This window comes from Anguilla anguilla, chromosome 4 (genome assembly GCF_013347855.1).
Source record: "Anguilla anguilla isolate fAngAng1 chromosome 4, fAngAng1.pri, whole genome shotgun sequence".
Classification (NCBI taxonomy): Eukaryota; Metazoa; Chordata; class Actinopteri; order Anguilliformes; family Anguillidae; genus Anguilla; species Anguilla anguilla.
Window position 1 is genome coordinate 870,602 of NC_049204.1, and position 22,526 is coordinate 893,127.

General features: G+C 49.9%; 1 protein-coding gene across 1 annotated transcript in view; it reads right to left on the bottom strand.

Annotated features, from left to right (window-relative positions):
- LOC118225400 (inactive N-acetylated-alpha-linked acidic dipeptidase-like protein 2) overlaps positions 1 to 22,526 on the bottom strand; it is a 330,235-nt gene that overhangs the window by 6,668 nt on the left and 301,041 nt on the right. The window contains exons 14-15 of the mRNA XM_035413736.1: positions 15,341 to 15,434; positions 7,368 to 7,566 (exon numbers count right to left, since the gene is read on the bottom strand). Coding sequence (XP_035269627.1) covers positions 7,368 to 7,566; positions 15,341 to 15,434 — 293 coding nt within the window. The remainder of the gene's footprint in view (positions 1 to 7,367; positions 7,567 to 15,340; positions 15,435 to 22,526) is intronic.

Genomic DNA, 22,526 nt, shown 5'->3' on the forward strand with positions numbered 1-22,526 from the left:
TATATAAGTGACATGCACCCCGCCTCGTCCTGAGGTCACAGCGGGCTTATCCTGAGGAAGGTGAGCCCGTCTGATTTATGAGAAACACCAGCAGTATCCACACAAACTATCCTCTTAGCATGACCCATATCCACACAAACTATCCTCTTAGCATGACCCATATCCACACAAACTATCCTCTTAGCACCACCCATATCCACACAAACTATCCTCTTAGCACCACCCATATCCACACAAACTATCCTCTTAGCACTTACAGTTGATGTTCTTGGTTGTGCAACACTGCTGAAACCTTACAGAAAATGTATTACACTTTTTTTATTAGCAATGTCTTGATCATAACAATGTATTATCAAAATATTACAACACTTCACAGCATATGGGAAAGTATCCAAACTATTTCCACTTTCAGATACTGCAATATACATTTTAATAGACTGCTGAGATATATATTTATTGTGATATTTTTATCAAAAGTCCACATGTTTTCAGTATATAGCTTTTACATTGCATTTCTCTGAGGATAGACTGTTCACTTGATTCCACTGGACAGAAGTCCAGGGCCAGAAATGCACTTTAAACACTTTAAATGTTGAAAAAACTCCAACAACCATTTTACTAACCAACTAATCCATACAACACAATTATAGGAAAGAAGAATTTTCTTCCAAACGTTGATGAAAATAGATCTTTCATTTACAATTGTCAATAACGGTCTGCAGGAATTTTAATGCTGTCGAAAGGGTGGAAGTATTTAAAAAGATGGTTTGATACGGGTTTGTTGTACATTTTCTCCCCCTGGTAGTCGATCCACGCTTTGCGTTATTGCTGGGAGCAGGAAGCTCTGATTCGCTGGGGCAGGAGAGCACCACTGGGACCACTGATAGGCTCACAGCCAGCCTTGCTGTTTAACAGCGCCTGCTCGCATTTTCTGTCCAATCAGCAGTCACTCACACCTTCTCACCACACTAGAGGTGATGGAATGGGTGCAAAAGAAGCAGGGGATGCTGGGTGATTAGAGTTAGGGTTTGGGTTGGGGGGTGATTAGGCTTGGTGTTCCCGCGGAAGGTTCCGGAAAGATAACCCCGGCGGGCCTCGCCATCCAGGCCTGTTAACACCGATACGGCGACGCGTCCACGCCGCCATTTCTCTGCGAAATGCAGATGAGACCCCATTACCGCCCGAGAGCCGTTAGTGAAGCCCAGCGGCCCTTTACTCTGCGCGCGGGAGAGTCGGGACGGGGGCCGGGGACGGGGGCCGGGGACGGGGACGGGGACACGCTGCCCTTTATTCTGCGCGCTGGAGAGTCCGGACGGGGGCCGGGGACGGGGGCCGGGGACGGGGACACGCCGCCCTTTAATCTGCGCGCTGGAGAGTCCAGATGGGGGCCGGGGACGCGCAGGTTGGGAACACGTCGCGGTTCGAGAGGGGACGGCAGGTCCCCCTAGCAGGGAGCCATTAAGCTTCAATCCGGGCCGAGGATGATCGAACAGCTTCATTTTCTCACTTTAATGCTAATGGTGGTTTAGTACAATTAGGTATGCATTCAGGATACAACACTAAACATTACGGCACTCCAGCCCTGCGTCTGAGACCGCACCCGCGCTCGCATTTTAATTACAAACTCGTTAGACGGAGATAATCGCTGACAGATTCGCAATAATGCGGCTTGCCATTTTGTGTGCCATTTTCACAATGGGGTTTAACACATACGAAATACAATGAAATTGCACTTTCATTAAACACAATAAATGAGTGCTCCAAACAGACAATCACTCACAGGCAGTACAGTCGGTGGGAAATGAATCACGCAGGCGGCAGGCAGCGCTCTGAATAAGCGGCTGAAAGGGCTTTTTTATTTTCCCCTGTTGCAAATTTAATGTTCATTTACCTTCAGAGAATGGAGCGGCCCGGGCTGACCGCTCCCCAGCCAGAGGAAAGGCAGCCCGGGCTGACCGCTCCCCAGCCAGAGGAAGGGCAGCCCGGGCTGACCGCTCCCCAGCCAGAGGAAGGGCAGCGCGACTGGAGCACCACTGGGCCGCATTTAACACCACCGTGAGCACAGTGCTATATTCACCCCTCAGAAAACACTGTACACAGGTCACCTGTCTGAGTACTCAAACTTGGACCCCTTTGTGTATTCGAATATCATTGAACAACATAACTGCAATGGCTTACACACAGTTGTAATTGAACATAGTTGTATCGTTACTTTGTCTTTTTTTTTGTTGTTGTTGGTAACATCACTCCTACAAATTCCAGCTATCATGGTGATGACATCACCGTGTAATGAGCGGTCTTGATCTGGCATTTCAGATGCAGTGGTGAGCTGCAGCTGCGCACTGCTCTGATACAGCAGTGAGCCAAGCTCGTTTGGAGAATTAAAGCCAGAATAACTGGCAGGAATTAAACCGGCACACACACACACACACACACACACACACACATGCCTGGAGATATGCCCTCCTGATTTACAGCCACAATGGCTTCCTCTGGCACATTTAGGACATTTAGGCTACTAAACTGGGTGCTGGATCTGTGGCAGAGTTCTGCCCAGACAGACAGGGCAGATGTGTGGCATGCTGGGATATGAGGAGATCATATGAGCCTCTGCATCGCAAAAAGTTTTACTGCACACCAACAGGCCTTAGACAACACACACCGACAAGCCTTAGACAACACACACCAAGAGGCCTTAGACAACACACACCGACAAGCCTTAGACAACACACACCAACAGGCCTTAGACACACACACCAACAGGCCTCAGACACACACACCAACAGGCCTTAGACACACACACCAACAGGCCTTAGACACACACACCAACAGCCCTTAGACACACACACCAACAGGCCTTAGACACACACGCCAACAGCCTTTAGACACACACACCAACAGGCCTTAGACACACACACCAACAGCCCTTAGACACACACACCAACAGGCCTTAGACACACACGCCAACAGCCTTTAGACACACACACCAACAGGCCTTAGACAACACACACCGACAAGCCTTAGACAACACACACCAACAGGCCTTAGACACACACACCAACAGGCCTTAGACACACACGCCAACAGCCTTTAGACACACACACCAACAGGCCTTAGACAACACACACCGACAAGCCTTAGACAACACACACCAACAGGCCTTAGACACACACACCAACAGGCCTTAGACACACACACCAACAGGCCTTAGACACACACACCAACAGGCCTTAGACACACACACCAACAGGCCTTAGACACACACACCAACAGCCCTTAGACAACACACACCAACAGGCCTTAGACACACACACCAACAGGCCTCAGACACACACACCGACAAGCCTTAGACAACACACACCAACAGGCCTTAGACACACACACCAACAGGCCTTAGACACACACACCAACAGGCCTTAGACACACACACCAACAGGCCTTAGACACACACACCAACAGCCCTTAGACAACACACACCAACAGGCCTTAGACACACACACCAACAGGCCTCAGACACACACACCAACAGGCCTTAGACACACACACCAACAGGCCTTAGACACACACACCAACAGGCCTTAGACACACACACCAACAGGCCTTAGACACACACACCAACAGGCCTTAGACACACACACCAACAGGCCTCAGACACACACACCAACAGGCCTTAGACAACACACGCCAACAGGCCTCAGACACACACACCAACAGGCCTTAGACACACACACCAACAGGCCTTAGACACACACACCAACAGGCCTTAGACAACACACACCAACAGGCCTTAGACAACACACACCAACAGGCCTCAGACACACACACCAACAGGCCTTAGACAACACACACCAACAGGCCTTAGACACACACACCAACAGCCCTTAGACACACACACCAACAGGCCTTAGACCACACACCAACAGCCACCAACAGCAACCAAACGGCCACCACTGCGCTGCTGTCAGTTTCAGGCAGGAGGCAAGCCAGGCTCTCATTAACCGGCGAGTCCAGCCCATCTCCGTCCTAATGCGTCTTGTGAAGCTACTTTACTGTCCAGAAAATGGGCTCTCACCAGCGACGCTGTGATCTGCAAATTGCACTCCAAAATGTAATTTATAAAAAGCACCTCTGCTTTTATCAGATGATTGGATGCACTGTCACATTTAGAATGAAAGCCGATCAACTGCCGGAGGAAATTAGAGGAAATGTTTTGGTTTTTTTTTGCACAGAGAGCTGGTGCAGCTTGCCAGGCCTTTTAGTAGAGACACGCTCTCAGGGTGTTAAAGTCGACACCTGACCCAGCGCTGGATGCTCTCTAGTCTGCAGGTGATTGAGGAGCCTGGATGGGCCGAATGGCCTGTTCTCGTCATTATGTGTTCTCATGTCATCCATCATTAATTAACGGCATCAAGACACATTCTGTATTGTTCTAAGTTGTGTTACGGAGGGAGTTGCATTGAAATTCAGACACTGAATATCATGGAGAGTCAAAAGTTACAGAATCCAATGACTCTGTGACTGGGACGGGCACTGTTCAGTCCCACAGGTGAGTCACACCAAGGCCCACATTCAGTTTAAATGAAAATTAACTTTTTTCTACCAATTTGTGCTTAACTTTAAGTATAAAATATAGCAAATCAAGGTTATTTTCCCACTTTTCCCCCCGGTGCTTACAAAACATTATGAGTTCAGCACCCAGTAAAATTAAACAAAAAGATAATCACCGTGTAACTCATGAAAAACATTTAACGCTTGCTTAGTTTCATTATTCAAAGTTAAAGGACAACAAGGACAAATCTGAAGTGTACATCTTGATTGAACACCAGGGCCAAAGAATCGAGATCAAAAGCACAAGAGCTTTGAAAAGAAGAGTGTGAGAGGCACAGCACAGTTTAGAGACACACAAACCAGAGTGTGTGTGAGAGATACACAAACAAGAGTGTGTGTGAGAGATACACAGCTCAGTTTAGAGACACACAAACCAGAGTGTGTGTGAGAGATACACAAACGAGAGTGTGTGTGTGAGAGGCACAGCACAGTTTAGAGACACACAAACCAGAGTGTGTGTGAGAGATACACAAACGAGAGTGTGTGTGAGAGAGGCACAGCACAGTTTAGAGACACACAAACCAGAGTGTGTGTGAGAGATACACAAACGAGAGTGTGTGTGTGAGAGGCACAGCACAGTTTAGAGACACACAAACCAGAGTGTGTGTGAGAGATACACAAACGAGAGTGTGTGTGTGAGAGGCACAGCACAGTTTAGAGACACACAAACCAGAGTGTGTGTGAGAGATACACAAATGAGAGTGTGTGTGAGAGAGGCACAGCACAGTTTAGAGACACACAAACCAGAGTGTGTGTGAGAGATACACAAATGAGAGTGTGTGTGAGAGAGGCACAGCACAGTTTAGAGACACACAAACCAGAGTGTGTGTGAGAGATACACAAATGAGAGTGTGTGTGTGAGAGGCACAGCACAGTTTAGAGACACACAAACCAGAGTGTGTGTGAGAGGCACAGCTCAGTTTTTACGCAGGTGGTGCTAAGGGACACCCCTCCTAGAAGACCTCACACCCACAGAACTAAACGAGCCGCACAAGGACTTACTAACCCCACGTGCGCCTCGTGCAGAACCTCAAACTGAAAGGAGGGCAAACCCGTTCACGAGGAGCACATGCGGAAGAAAAGATTCCCTCTCTTTTTGTGATTTGATCGAGGCTTTCCACAGGTGCGTGACTCCAACTGCATTTGCCTACATTCCCCCCATTTCCTGTTCAATAATTTACCTTCAGCCGCTTCCAAGGATAAAACATCTTTGTTCTCAACATTCTAAAATTTTTATTTCCTTTGTGCCGGGGAAGCGCGCATCCCATAACCTCTTCCCCATGGGAACGCTGACCTCAGCGTTAAAAGGCCCGTTGTCCACCAGCGCATACAAATTTAACCTCCACTTCCCGCGTTACCGTTTTCTTTCATCACTTTAAATGGCCGACGGAGGCTGTCATCAGAAAGGCCGACGGGCCTCACTTTGTGTCAGGATTCTGAAAGGGTCTGATAAGAATGACTGAAGGAACTCTCTGAATGTGATTGTAAAAAGTGAAGCAAAAAAACCCCCCAAATTTACTACATTACCAGCTACATTTCGTACTTCAGGCTGGGAGCAGGTGCTCAGAGCTGGTGTGTTAGCCCTTCATCCACCGTTTATACAGCTGAATATTTACTGAAGCAGCCCAGCTGAACCCCTCTGGCTCAAAGGCAGAGCCCCTCAGAGGAACTGCCCCAGCGGGTCCAGCTCAGCTAGCCTGATGCTAACCTGGCACCCCAGTGCTGCGATGGGGGGGGGGGTGGATGACTCCTGGGGGTGTCCTGGGACCCCATCAAGCAGAGGCCTGCAGCATTGGTCCCTGAGATCCACTGGTTGCTGGCTTTACTGGTCCCTCAGCAGTGAATTAATAAGCAGTTAAACCAGCCGACGATGTCCCATAACCTGATGACGCTCTTACCTGTACAGACCCGGGGGAGGGGGGTGTTGGGAGGTGATCAGGCTCTTACCTGTACAGGCCCGGGGGAGTGGGGGGGGGGGGATGATAAGGCTCTTACCTGTACAGGCCCGGGGGAGGGGGGGGGGGGGGATGTGATAAGGCTCTTACCTGTACAGGCCTGGGGGGGGGGGGGGGAGGTGATAAGGCTCTTACCTGTACAGGCCCGGGGGAGGGGGGTGGGAGGTGATAAGGCTCTTACCTGTACAGGCCTGGGGGGGGGGTGATAAGGCTCTTACCTGTACAGGCCTGGGGGAGGGGGGGGGAGGTGATAAGGCTCTTACCTGTACAGGCCCGGGGGAGGGGGGGGAGGTGATAAGGCTCTTACCTGTACAGGCCTGGGGGAGGGGGGTGTTGGGAGGTGATAAGGCTCTTACCTGTACAGGCCCGGGGGAGGTGATAAGGCTCTTACCTGTACAGGCCTGGGGGAGGGGGGGGGGGGGGTGATAAGGCTCTTACCTGTACAGGCCTGGGGGAGGTGATAAGGCTCTTACCTGTACAGGCCTGGGGGGGGGGGGGGGGAGGTGATAAGGCTCTTACCTGTACAGGCCCGGGGGAGGTGATAAGGCTCTTACCTGTACAGGCCTGGGGGAGGGGGGTGTTGGGAGGTGATAAGGCTCTTACCTGTACAGGCCCGGGGGAGGGGGGAGGTGATAAGGCTCTTACCTGTACAGGCCCGGGGGAGGGGGGGGGGGGGTGATAAGGCTCTTACCTGTACAGGCCCGGGGGGAGGGAGGTGATAAGGCTCTTACCTGTACAGGCCCGGGGGAGGTGATAAGGCTCTTACCTGTACAGGCCCGGGGGAGGGGGTGATTAAGCTCTTACCTGTACAGGCCCGGGGGGGCGTCGGGGGCGATGAAGCTCTTCTCCAGGTCGCGGAGCACGTCGTTGAGCATGCGCAGGTGCGGGGGGTCCCTCTCCTTGGGGTCGTTAGCGGGACGCATCACCTCCGACTGCAGGAAGGTGGCGCTGTCCCGCAGTGCAGCTGCCTGAGCCACCAGCTCACCTAGGCCCCGCCTGTCACCTGAGCCGGTGGGGGGGGGGGGGGGGGCATGGTAATAAACAAACTCTGTCCATATTTGAATATATAAATGTGCTCTCCCTCCTTTTAGAACACTGGATAATCATACCAGGGATAATTAAATTAAAATTTAAACCAGATAAATCAAGCCTCTGTTTATTTTTTCCCCCCAACTTAACCAAAAATGTTCTTAAAAGCCCACTGATTTATAAAATGGTCTGTGTACATTTTGTTGCTTAAGCCCAGTCTGCTGTACATAATGAAATTCTGCTTTAAAACAGCAGATTAAAAAAATCCCATCAAAAAACACAAAGCAGAACGATGATACATCCAATCTGCACTGGACTGCAAATGAAAGCCTAATCTACAGAGAACCGGAGCCCGGACATCACACAGCCAATCCTGGGAAGGTAGAGCTACGGTTCTGGACCCAAATGAAAGGGTTTACCCACAATGCACCAGGCAGTGGTTCATCCGAGCAGCATGGCCGTAGCATACTGCTGTCCGTGCTTGCAAGCACGTGTATGCATGAGAGCATATTTCCAGCTACAGTTAGCGCTGGGTGTTAGCGCACAGCAGGTGTCACATGGACGAAATCTGAAGCCGGTGTTTCCCCTTCCTGTCTCTCTCTCCAGTGCAGCGTAGGGACTGACGTTCAGTAACTCCTGCCGCGGTTAAAAGCCCAGTTTGGGAGAATTTCAGTTCGACGCTGTTCCCCCGTGCGCACTAAAAGCACAGCTCCCAGGAACTGGCACTCACAGCTCACAGCTAATTGCCACATAATTAAATTAATTGCAAATGTTCATTTTTAAAGAGTCCCAGGCCAAAGCCGCACTTTTCCTTTATTTCCGTGAAAATAAACGACTCCCTGGAGTGAGTCTGACACTGATGCACTTTCCAGAGCTTCTGACTGAGAGGGTCAGAGCCCTCTGAGAACAGAACAGTGCGTAACGCATTATAACAGTGCGTAATGCATTATAACAGTGTATAATGCATTATAACAGTGCGTAATGCATTATAACAGTGTATAATGTACAATAACAGTGTATAACACATTATAACAGTGTATAACGCACAATAACAGTGTATAACGCATCATAACAGTGTATAACACATTATAACAGTGTATAACGCACAATAACAGTGTATAATGCATTATAAATATATATATATATATATATAAATATATTACATACAGTAGAGAGCAGTGTAGTGTTAATCAGCTTAACCTTCAGGGTCCAAGTTGAACTATGCGGTTGTTCCCTACACTTGGACCGGTACTTCTCTCTAGGGTTTTCGACGTACTTGTTCCTGGTTATGATTATACACTTTGTTGTACGTCGCTCTGGATAAGAGCGTCTGCCAAATGCCTGTAATGCAATGTAATGTAATGTAAGTCTGAGGACAAACAAGTTCTGGATGTCATCATTAGAGCTTATGATGATTCATTTATACTTCGTACTCAAGAACACATTATCGAGAACAAGTTGAGCTAATTCAGATAGCATTTCCACCACCACAGTCACCACAGCTGGACATCAGTGGGAGCAGCTAAAGAGAGAAAAGGCCAAACATCCAGTGCCATCAACACATGATCTATGGGACGTGTTGAGAAAGTGCTGGGATGAAATGGAAGATGAGGATAGGGTTATGTGTGTGTGTGTATGTATGTATGCATGTATGTACGTATGTATGTGTGTATGTATGTACGCATGTATGTTTGTGTGTATGTACGTATGCATGTATGTGTGTATGTACGTATGTATGTGTGTATGTATGTACGCATGTATGTGTGTATGTACGCATGCATGTATGTGTGTGTGTACGTATGTATGTTTGTGTGTATGTACGTATGCATGTATGTGTGTGTGTATGTACGTATGTGTGTATGTACGCTTGTATGTGTGTGTGTATGTACGTATGTGTGTATGTACGCTTGTATGTGTGTGTATGTACGCTTGTATGTGTGTATGTACGTATGTGTGTATGTATGTATGTATGTGTGTATGTATGTACGCTTGTATGTACAGTATGTATGTACGCATGTATGTACAGTATGTATGTGTGTATGTATGTATGTATGTGTGTATGTATGTATGCTTGTATGCTTGTATGTACAGTATGTATGTGTGTATGTACGCTTGTATGTACAGTATGTACGCATATGTGTGTGTATGTGTGTGTATGTGTGTATGTATGTATGCTTGTATGTACAGTATGTATGTACGCTTGTATGTACAGTATGTATGTACGCTTGTATGTACAGTATGTATGTACGCTTGTATGTACAGTATGTATGTATGTGTGTATGTATGTACACTTGTATGTACAGTATGTATGTGTGTGTGTGTGTATGTACGCTTGTATGTACAGTATGTATGTACAGTATGTATGTACGCTTGTATGTACAGTATGTATTCATGGCTGGATGGGTCTTGTTCCCGCTCGTTAAATGAAGACGGATCAGCGCTGGGCTGTATGAATGCAGCTGAATGAGTGCCATGGTGTCTGCCACATCAGACGCTAATTTATTTTCTTTTTTCTGTTTTTTTTCCCCCGGCACTAAAATGAGTCGGACTGCGGAGGAGATTTACAGCGCACAACAGAAGTGTGTCTGCTTGCACATTCAGCTCAGCGCTCAGCCGAACGCCAGAGCGCTCACAACCGCGACTGCAATTACACTTTACTCAATTATGCAGACAGTGATTACGCCTCCATTAAAGAGCAAAGAAATAACAGCAGAAGTAAACAGGGATATTCTAATTGACATTATTATGAATTACAAGACATCTTCAGAGCGAGATACGCTCGTTAACAAGCCGGGGGGGGGGGGGGGGGGGGCAGTCAAAAACTCCGCCATCTACAATCAGTTACACCATGTCAGCTGCAGATTAAGCAAACACAACCGCGGGTCAGCGGTAAATATACGCCACACATGACTTACATTCATAAACACGCCAGAGCAGGGCCCAGCCACTCTCCTCTTTTTATTATTTTTTTGCCTGGCGCTTGAGTTATGGGCTCCCAGAATGCATTGCCCTTGGCTGTCGCCGGGCAGCGGCGTACCTCTCTGCCTGGGGCGTTGATTCATACCGCCAGCCGGGGGGGGGGACGGAGGGGACGGGGACGGGGGGGGGGGGACGGGGGTGAAATACCGCCACTCCCCACCAGAACGCTGAGATGGAGCGCGATGAGATCTGGCGCCTGGCACAGCCGCAGCGGTAATGGATTTTTAAAAATGAAGTCCAGATAAATATAATAAAATAAACACTCATGTGTGCACCATGGATACTTTATAAAGGTAAATAAATACACTGTTCCTCTTTCCCTCTCTTGGTCTGGAGGAGTCTGTGTGCTTTAGGATGAGCAATGGGGGATGGATGAGAGGTTTGGAATGTCTCACAGACCAGAGCCCCCCAAACACTGGCCCTCGCTGGCCCCCTGCCCCCACCCCCCCACCGAAACAACAGCCCCCCCACCCCCACATAAACTCAATGACCTGTCATCCTTTTCTTTCAGGGTCGGGTGAATGCATCCCAAATCTCCAGGGACACAGACTGACACTACTATGATCATCACAATAATGTCACCTGTCCTGAGGGGTGGGACTTCACCAGCTGCAGTGGACATCAAACAGTATCGCTAACTCCAGCGGCGCTAACAAAACGGGCAAATGCGCCCTTTTACTGGACAAACCAGACGCCGAGCAAAACCTGTGTGCATGACCCTTTAACCCGAGTGAGAGACGAGGCTCCAGCCCAGATCAGCGGCAGACGCTGAAGATCAGCTTTACTCAGGTAAGAGTGAATCATTCTGCGCTTAAGAAACTCCCTCCCTATCCAGAATATTCCAGACCCTGGAGGCACCAGTGAAACAGGCAGGCAGAAAGGGATCAGAATCATCCAATCAAAGCGCTCCTTATGCACCGTGATGACACATTTACTCCAATCAAAGCGCTCCTTATGCCCCATGATGACACACTTACTCCAATTCAATCTATTATTTGATTCTGAACCAGCTTGCAGGGGTACTAGCAGATCATTGGATCATGTTTCTGCTTCCCACAATGCAATGTGTGTTTAAAAAAAAAAAGCGTTGCTGTGGAATGATGTGTTAAAGTCTTTTTAAACACAAACCGCTACCACCTTTCTGTAAGCACATGAGTGTCTTATAATAAATAAATAAAAACTACTACCACATTGCTTATGAAAGGAGTACTACTACCACTACTAATAACAGCATATGAAGGACATTAAGATGTCTGTCATAAGCCTATCCATAATGCTCCAGCACAGCTGTGCATGATTCCTTATTCCCAGGGGATAAGTTATATTCCACCTCTATTCCCATCCCCAGTAAAGGAGACAAAATAAAACAAAATAATGCATAAAAAATGACAGAATGGCAAAGACAGAGAGATGTACACCAGCGTCAGGATCGTTCCTGAGGGTGATAGCAAACACACACACACACACACACACACACACAGGAATACACACACACGCAGTGAGGACACAGAAACCCCAGCCCGGGGACTTGCGTGCTCTGCGTGCAGGCATGTGCAGGGCCAGGAGGCGCTCTCTCTCACTGCTGTGCATGTGTGTAATTAACCTTCAGCATGACCTTGAGCTCAGAGCCCACTGCTGGGGCCGGGGAAGCCGGGTCCTCATCCCACCACTCAGAGCACATCAAAGGGTAAAAACAGGGAGAGACGAGGGAGAGAGGGGGGGAAAGAGAGGGAGAGAGAGAGTGGGAGACAGGAGGAGAGAGCGGGAAAGAGAGGGAAAGAGAGTGAAAGAGCGAGAAGACGAAGAAAGTGCGGGAAAGACGAGGGAGAAAGTGGGAAAGACGAGGGAGGACATCGCCCCGCTGCTACACAGGAGAGCCAAAGAGCGGGAAGATAAATTTAGCACAAGAAGCCGCTCCCTTCAACAAATTTAAATGTCTTTCTCTCCGCAGGGGGAATATGAGCGGTGAGATATGGGGGAGGACAGCGGTGATCGATCACGTCCAGTGACACTGAGGGACAAGAGGGGACGGCGGCTCTGGCAAGGACTCGGGTACGATCCTGTCTCATCATTCTGGGAGGGTGGGGGGGGGGAGGACACAGAACAGAGAAAAGCAGCAGCCGTCCAAAACTGCCGTCTGCTGCAAGACGTTAGGGAGAAAAACAAGAACTAGATCAAAAAGAACATCCTGGAATGAAAGACACACGCACACACACACACACACACACACACGCACACACACACACACACACACACACACACACACACACGCACGCACACACACACACACACTCACACACACACACACACGCACACACACACACACACACATGCAGACACACTCGGGTGCGACTGCGTCAGATGAATATGTCGGGGAATGTTTTTGCGAAGCGACGCATTCCCTGAAGTTATGAAACAAAGCAGGCATCCAGAGGCTTTCATAACAATAATAATAATAATAATAATAAAAATAAAAAAGAGAGCGAGTAAAGTATCTCTACAGTTTCAATTAGCCACGCCTGTTTGATCTCAGACAATCCGTTACGGCAGCAGTGAATACTCAGGTTTTATGCGCTGCCTGCAAGATTCCATTTGCTTTCCCAAGCGCTCGAGCAGGACGGGGGGGGGGGGGGGGTTTAAAAAAGAGATGGGCCAGCCCCCGCCCTGTGTGATTTATTCAGCTTCCCCATCTCCCGCTTTATTTTTAACGGCAGTGATAAAAGCACAAAAAACTATATTTAATTCAGCCTGTGTGCGGCTTCTCAGTTAAAAGCACTGCTCTGTCGACCCTTCAGTGAGAGAAAGCCAAGGCAGATGATCCAGGGGTGCAGGGATCCAGGGGTGCAGGGCTCCAGGGGTGCAGGGATCCAGGGGTGCAGGGCTCGCTCGCTGAAGAGACGTCAGTCTACCCCGGGTGAATAACGGCCACGTTCATTCATGTTCAGATGAAATCATGCAGTTGCAATAGCCGGGCAGGTTAGCCTGGGCTTATCAGTCTTGGTTTTATAATTTAAAAAAAAACATCAGTTAGAGGGAAAGATCATTAGGAGTAGCACATCAGTCACTCACTGCCATATGGAACAGACATCTGGCCGTAATTAAAAAGCTTATAGGTTTCCTCCACTAATTTTTCATATTAACACAGCTGACTTATTGCAAGCGTTGGAAAATAAAATATTCCAACTATATTAATCCAATTAAAATCAATTAGAAGCATTTCAGAGATAACCATTTGGGTGCCATTGAGAGAAACTAAGCAGGGCTCTGCGCTAACGTTTTTCCAAGGAGGAACACACGGTCGCATTCCAATTAGTAGTTGTGCTGCTGAATGATTTTTCCAGTCGGCACACATCAGTTTACAGGAGGAAGTCCTTCTGAAATGGGAGCGCTGTAGACCCCCCATAGGAACACTCATTTTTTGAATGCACACCGTCCTCTTTTAAAAATCGGAATCACCATGGGAACAGGACACCGGACGTACAGTAGATCATGCACAAATAAGCCGTGGGGGCTGATGGGAAGCACAAGCTGTGCGGGACAACCGAAGCATATTCTCACTCAGGGACCCAGCCCGTTTCCTGGGGTATCTTATAATGCAGGGACTCCCTCCAGCTTCGGCAATTTACTTGCTTGTACGCACACGACCAGCTACAATGTTTTAAGTTTGCCCATTTGCCAGCTGGGATGTGGTTTCGCATTACAGAAATACGCAGAATATGTCTGCGGTGTTTATGCCACTGGAGAAATGTTCAGTTATTGTCTTCTAAATGACGTACACGTGTCAGCTAGCGAACACGCCAGCATAATGCTTCTGTCTCCCAGTAGGGGAAACAAACAGCACGTTTATTGATGGGAAGAGGATAACTCAACAAGGGCTTTGCTTCCTGGACCGAACTAAACGTAAAATCACAACCGTGTTTTCTTCTGCCCATGGGGCTAGTAAGCGCAGGATAAAAGAAAGCATCACTCAGTCTACACAAGGACAGCGCAGAGCCAAAGACTGCGCCGAACACAAGGACACGCTGCTGCATTATTACCAAATTACAAACCACCCATGATTTCTAAAAAGAAAAGTCTAATCTAACCAGATACCCTGCTCTGTGTCTGAGACACACCCTGCTCTGTGTCTGAGACACACCCTGCTCTCTGTCTGAGACACACCCTGCTCTGTGTCTGAGACACGCCCTGCTCTATGTCTGAGACACACCCTGCTCTCTGTCTGAGACACGCCCTGCTCTGTGTCTGAGACACACCCTGCTCTGTGTCTGAGACACACCCTGCTCTCTGTCTCAGACACACCCTGCTCTCTGTCTGAAACACACTCTGCTCTGTGTCTGAGACACACTCTGCTCTCTGTCTGAGACACACCCTGCTGTCTGAGACACACCCTGCTCTGTGTCTGAGACACACTCTGCTCTGTGTCTGAGACACACTCTGCTCTCTGTCTGAGACACACCCTGCTCTGTGTCTGAGACACACCCTGCTCTCTGTCTGAGACACACCCTGCTCTCTGTCTGAGACACACTCTGCTCTCTGTCTGAGACACACCCTGCTGTCTGAGACACACCCTGCTCTCTGTCTGAGACACACTCTGCTCTCTGTCTGAGACACACCCTGCTCTCTGTCTGAGACACACTCTGCTCTCTGTCTGAGACACGCCCTGCTGTCTGAGACACACACTGCTCTCTGTCTGAGACACACTCTGCTCTCTGTCTGAGACACACCCTGCTGTCTGAGACAGAAACAGGCAGACGCGTTTACGATCGTACCTCTCAGCTTGTTCTGCACGTCCAGGGCGATGTCCAGGGGCAGGAACGGCAGAACGGGGTCAGTGCTGAGTCGCAGAACGGCCCCCGCCGTCATCTGGAGAGAACAGAGACACAAGGAGTCAGAGAGAACAGAGACACAAGGAGTCAGAGAGAACAGAGACGCAAGGAGTGAGAGAGAACAGAGACACAAGGAGTGAGAGAGAACAGAGACACAAGGAGTGAGAGAGAACAGAGATGCAAGGAGTGAGAGAGAACAGAGACACAAGGAGTGAGAGAGGACAGAGACACAAGGAGTGAGAGAGAACAGAGACGCAAGGAGTGAGAGAGAACAGAGATTCAAGGAGTGAGAGAGAACAGAGACACAAGGAGTGAGAGAGAACAGAGACCATCCAGGAGTGAGAGAGAACAGAGACACAAGGAGTGAGAGAGAACAGAGACGCAAGGAGTCAGAGAGAACAGAGACCATCCAGGAGTGAGAGAGAACAACGGCACGCAGTTCAGCCAGGCAGCCAGCAGGGGCAGCGGCTACACAAGCTGCGAAGGACAGGATGATGAGGGGTCTTTGGAACCCTCAGTATTCAGGTTCATGGGCTTTGGGCCAAGCAGCCCCACCCCCCTGACCCACTTCTAGATTTAACAGTGTGGGCGGGCCCCCCCGTGGGGTGGGGGGTGGGGGGCGTGTCCGGGCATGTCCAGGCGGAGCCCCCTGACCGGGCCAGTCTGCTTTACCTGGCACACCTGCTATAAACCTAGTTTTCTCACCGAGAGATTAGCAGCCCCATCACCAGGCCGCTGTGTGAGACTGACATCGAGCCCGCCGTGGGGTGGGGGGGGGGGGCTTGAGGCCGTAATTAGGGCTTGCGTCATGCTGGGGCCATTTAAGCCACAATGCCCTACAGGAGCCCTCCCCGTTCCCTGCCCTCCCTCCCCACCCCCCACCCCGGAGGAGTCTGACCCAGGCCCCCATAAGAGCTGCATCAGCACAGACCCAGTGTGCAGAATTATCTTAAGTACCGTCATTTAACATATATTTTTCACTCAAATAACAATGGACGAGCAGATATAGAGGAATAGACCCATCTTTTTACTAATAATATTATATTTTCATCACCTGTCACTCCAGTGTCACACAACCCCTCCTCTTTCCCTCTCTCTCCTACACACACACACACACACACACACACACACACACACACATATACAAGCGGTCAGCTTGTTTGTGTCTGTTTGGGTAATGTTGTAGGGACTCTCACAGAACCCTGAGACCCCGGGGCTGCTGCTTTCATATTCCTCAGCAGGATTTTTAATGACACACTTCTGCCATTTATTAAACCAGCCGCGATGTAAGATCAGCGACAGGGAAATCAATCCCAGAGGGGAAAGATCAGAGCATTTATCAGACCTGTGAAGTGAGCCCGGACAGAGAAGGCCCGGCGTTCTCTGGGCCTTATTCCGAGCCTGGCGTTCCTAATCTACGGCCTTATTCCCAGCCCGGCGTTCCTAATCTACGGCCTTATTCCCAGCCCGGCGTTCCTAATCTACGGCCTTATTCCCAGCCAAGCGTTCCTAATCTACGGCCTTATTCCCAGCCCGGCGTTCCTAATCTACGGCCTTATTCCCAGCCCGGCGTTCCTAATCTACGGCCTTATTCCCAGCCCGGCGTTCCTAATCTACAGCCTTATTCCCAGCCAGGCGTTCCTAATCTACGGCCTTATTCCCAGCCCGGCGTTCCTAATCTACGGCCTTATTCCCAGCCCGGCGTTCTCTGGGCCTTATTCCCAGCCCGGCGTTCCTAATCTACGGCCTTATTCCCAGCCAGGCGTTCCTAATCTACGGCCTTATTCCCAGCCAGGCGTTCCTAATCTACGGCCTTATTCCCAGCCAGGCGTTCCTAATCTACGGCCTTATTCCCAGCCCGGCGTTCCTAATCTACGGCCTTATTCCCAGCCCGGCGTTCCTAATCTATGGCCTTATTCCCAGCCCGGCGTTCCTGATCTACGGCCTTATTCCCAGCCCGGCGTTCCTAATCTACGGCCTTATTCCAGAATGCCGGCTACACCGAAGCCATGATGGAAATATGCGTGCGGAATAAAAATCGAAAGAGAAATAGAAATCAAGAAAATATGACAATGTGGAGAGAACTGACAGCAGACAGTGAGTGCCTGTCATTCAATTAATGATTTTTATCAACAATAGCACACATTAGTATAAATAAATTAGCCCACACAGTTTGGATAAGTGCACTAAACATACATTTTCAGATAGTCTCTCACAAGAGGCACATGCAGTCTAGCACAGACTGTGTTGCCAGTCATTATTTTTTTAGGAGAGGAATAATTAACGAAACATTTGAAAACTTTCAAGGTAATCTTTTCTGGTCTGTCTGTCTTATGGTATCTTTAAGGTAAGCTTCTTTTTTTGTGAAAATACCACTGTAGACATTGTAGTTTTTACTTTACTAACTTGATTATCATCTCTTCGCCCTTTTGGCTCATATTAATACTCAGATGGCAGAGTGCACAAGCATAGCAGGAGCGCTACGCTCTATAAATAAAAGAAGAATAGATCAGAATAAACCAGGCATGAGGCAGGAAGCGTCTCCTTTATGACCGTCCTCATTCCCCCACACGCCTGCTCTGAATCCGTCTCTCCTCCCATTACAAAGCCATTCCCCCAGGACTGCCAAGCCTGCCTCTCCTCCCCAACACACCTCACATTCTCCTGCTCCAGAGACAGAGCTGCTGCCTCCCCGACACACCTCACATTCTCCAGCTCCTGAGACAGAGCTGCTGCCTCCCCAACACACCTCACATTCTCCTGCTCCTGAGACAGAGCTGCTGCCTCCCCAACACACCTCACATTCTCCTGCTCCTGAGACAGAGCTGCTGCCTCTCCTCCCCAACACACCTCACATTCTCCTGCTCCTGAGACAGAGCTGCTGCCTCTCTACTCCCCAACACACCTCACATTCTCCTGCTCCTGAGACAGAGCTGCTGCCTCCCCAACACACCTCACATTCTCCTGCTCCTGAGACAGAGCTGCTGCCTCCCCAACACACCTCACATTCTCCTGCTCCTGAGACAGAGCTGCTGCCTCCCCAACACCCCTCACATTCTCCAGCTCCTGTGAGACAGAGCTGCTGCCTCCCCAACACACCTCACATTCTCCTGCTCCTGAGACAGAGCTGCTGCCTCTCCTCCCCAACACACCTCACATTATCCTGCTCCTGAGACAGAGCTGCTGCCTCTACTCCCCAACACACCTCACATCCTCCTGCACCTGAGACAGAGCTGCTGCCTCTCCTCCCCAACACACCTCACATTCTCCTGCTCCTGAGACAGAGCTGCTGCCTCTCCTGCCCAACACACCTCACATTCTCCTGCTCCTGAGACAGAGCTGCTGCCTCTACTCCCCAACACACCTCACATTCTCCTGCTCCTGAGACAGAGCTGCTGCCTCCCCAACACACCTCACATCCTCCTGCACCTGAGACAGAGCTGCTGCCTCCCCAACACACCTCACATCCTCCTGCTCCTGAGACAGAGCTGCTGCCTCCCCAACACACCTCACATTCTCCTGCTCCTGAGACAGAGCTGCTGCCTCCCCAACACACCTCACATTCTCCAGCTCCTGAGACAGAGCTGCTGCCTCTACTCCCCAACACACCTCACATTCTCCTGCTCCTGAGACAGAGCTGCTGCCTCCCCAACACCCCTCACATTCTCCTGCTCCTGGGACAGAGCTGCTGCCTCTACTCCCCAACACACCTCACATTCTCCTGCTCCTGAGACAGAGCTGCTGCCTCTACTCCCCAACACACCTCACATTCTCCTGCTCCTGAGACAGAGCTGCTGCCTCCCCAACACTCCTCACATCCTCCAGCTCCTGAGACAGAGCTGCTGCCTCTCTACTCCCCAACACTCCTCACATCCTCCAGCTCCTGAGACAGAGCTGCTGCCTCCCCAACACACCTCACATCCTCCTGCACCTGAGACAGAGCTGCTGCCTCTCCTCCCCAACACACCTCACATTCTCCTGCTCCTGAGACAGAGCTGCTGCCTCTCCTGCCCAACACACCTCACATTCTCCTGCTCCTGAGACAGAGCTGCTGCCTCTACTCCCCAACACACCTCACATTCTCCTGCTCCTGAGACAGAGCTGCTGCCTCCCCAACACACCTCACATCCTCCTGCACCTGAGACAGAGCTGCTGCCTCCCCAACACACCTCACATCCTCCTGCTCCTGAGACAGAGCTGCTGCCTCCCCAACACACCTCACATTCTCCTGCTCCTGAGACAGAGCTGCTGCCTCCCCAACACACCTCACATTCTCCAGCTCCTGAGACAGAGCTGCTGCCTCTACTCCCCAACACACCTCACATTTTCCTGCTCCTGAGACAGAGCTGCTGCCTCCCCAACACCCCTCACATTCTCCTGCTCCTGGGACAGAGCTGCTGCCTCTACTCCCCAACACACCTCACATTCTCCTGCTCCTGAGACAGAGCTGCTGCCTCTACTCCCCAACACACCTCACATTCTCCTGCTCCTGAGACAGAGCTGCTGCTTCCCCAACACACCTCACATTCTCCAGCTCCTGAGACAGAGCTGCTGCCTCCCCAACACTCCTCACATCCTCCAGCTCCTGAGACAGAGCTGCTGCCTCTCTACTCCCCAACACTCCTCACATCCTCCAGCTCCTGAGACAGAGCTGCTGCCTCCCCAACACACCTCACATCCTCCAGCTCCTGAGACAGAGCTGCTGCCTCTCCTCCCCAACACACCTCACATCCTCCAGCTCCTGAGACAGAGCTGCTGCCTCCCCAACACACCTCACATTCTCCTGCTCCTGTGAGACAGAGCTGCTGCCTCCCCAACACACCTCACATCCTCCTGCTCCTGAGACAGAGCTGCTGCCTCTCCAACACACCTCACATCCTCCTGCTCCTGAGACAGAGCTGCTGCCTCTCCAACACACCTCACATTCTCCTGCACCTGAGACAGAGCTGCTGCCTCCCCAACACACCTCACATTCTCCTGCACCTGAGACAGAGCTGCTGCCTCTCCTCCCCAACACACCTCACATTCTCCTGCTCCTGAGACAGAGCTGCTGCCTCCCCAACACACCTCACATTCTCCCGCTCCTGAGACAGAGCTGCTGCCTCTCCTCCACAACACACCTCACATTCTCCTGCTCCTGAGACAGAGCTGCTGCCTCTCCTCCCCAACACACCTCACATTCTCCTGCTCCTGAGACAGAGCTGCTGCCTCCCCAACACACCTCACATTCTCCAGCTCCTGTGAGACAGAGCTGCTGCCTCCCCAACACACCTCACATCCTCCAGCTCCTGAGACAGAGCTGCTGCCTCTCCTCCCCAACACACCTCACATTCTCCTGCTCCTGAGACAGAGCTGCTGCCTCTCCTCCCCAACACACCTCACATTCTCCTGCTCCTGAGACAGAGCTGCTGCCTCTCCTCCCCAACACACCTCACATCCTCCAGCTCCTGAGACAGAGCTGCTGCCTCTCCTCCCCAACACACCTCACATTCTCCTGCTCCTGAGACAGAGCTGCTGCCTCTCCTCCCCAACACACCTCACATCCTCCAGCTCCTGAGACAGAGCTGCTGCCTCTCTACTCCCCAACACACCTCACATCCTCCAGCTCCTGAGACAGCGCACCTCACGGCTCGGCTGGATCCTGCTTCATACAGGTACATCACTGGGAACCACCGTGAAGCTCACTCGATAGAAACGCTCCACTTCTCAAATACAATAATAACCACTCATCACTTTTAGGATGTGTGTATGTTTTTTATTTCTTTCTTTTTCACTGTGATCCTGAGCAGATTACCTCTGCAGCCCTCCCCACTAATGGTCTCATTTATCTGAAGAGTTGCAGGAGCGATGTCACTTGCCAGGTTTTTCATTCTGTGGGTATTTAGGGCTGCATTCTGCAACGCACCAGGGACAGGGATCTGCAGACTGCTCCTCACACTGATACTGTAATTAAAGAACTGGAATGAAAGAGACTCGTTTCCACTGTTTCTCCAAAGATTTCATAAAGCCTCGAACAAACTTGGACTGCAGACGTGTCCCTGTGGAATTTAAAATATTTACTGGGTTACTGTCTGGAGCAATTGTATCGCTTCCTATCATAAGCCGAACCCGCAGTCTAATCCTGCTTAATGCCTCACATGAACCCCAGTCAACACTCTGCAGATGACATCACATCAAATCCACATTAATCCCTTCATGAATATGGTCACAGGAGACCACTGGCGTATTTAATTTATCACGGTTTGTTTACAACATTTTGTTATCTGAATTTTTGTATGTGGATGTGTGCATGAGATTCAACATTCATGTTTAATGATCAATCATTCATTCATATCAGTTAAGGTCACCTTTGACATGTAGCCCCAGGGCATTCTGGGATTCCTTGCTTGTTTTACATTTTCAATAGCATATTTTCCACTAGAACTAATGATTCTTTAAGAGCTCCATGCTTTTGAATAAACAAACGGGAAATTGATAACAATGACAGAAATTGACATGAGCTCTTGGTCTGAACACTCCCTCCCTACCTTTAGGCTAAAAGCTCTGTGAGCTAGCATTCCCTTTTCCACGATGATCCTACCTTATCTTACAAAGCAAAAATGAATGCAACAGGTGTGCAGATAGGTTAATGCCACTGGTGTGCAGATATCTTGCCAGCTTAAGAATCTTTCTTTCCAGCAACAAAAGCATATCTCAAAATAATAAATCTACCTACAGGCAACTAGCCGCTAAAGATCACATTCAAAATTGATGCTTTGACAATTCCAAAAGAACATTCATTTTTTGATAAAATAACACCGCATAACCTCGATGAGTGACAAACCTCCAGCGTACACCCGTCTGCCAGAGCAGCGCAGCAAGCCTGAATATATCTGTACTTTACAAGATAGCGGCTATAATATTAGCATCCAGATCAGTGAGCTGGCAGGTCTGAGATCTCCAGCAGTACAGTAAGCGCCGGGATTCTGAATGGCAAACAATTAACCCAACGAACAGACCCACACCTTTCAGCACAGGAGCGACTGCCCCAACACTCTGCACTGCCAACAGGCACTGCACTCATCACACAAAGCTGAACACAGGGAAACTGGAAGAGTCGAGAACAAAACAGAACTTTTCACAGTTCATC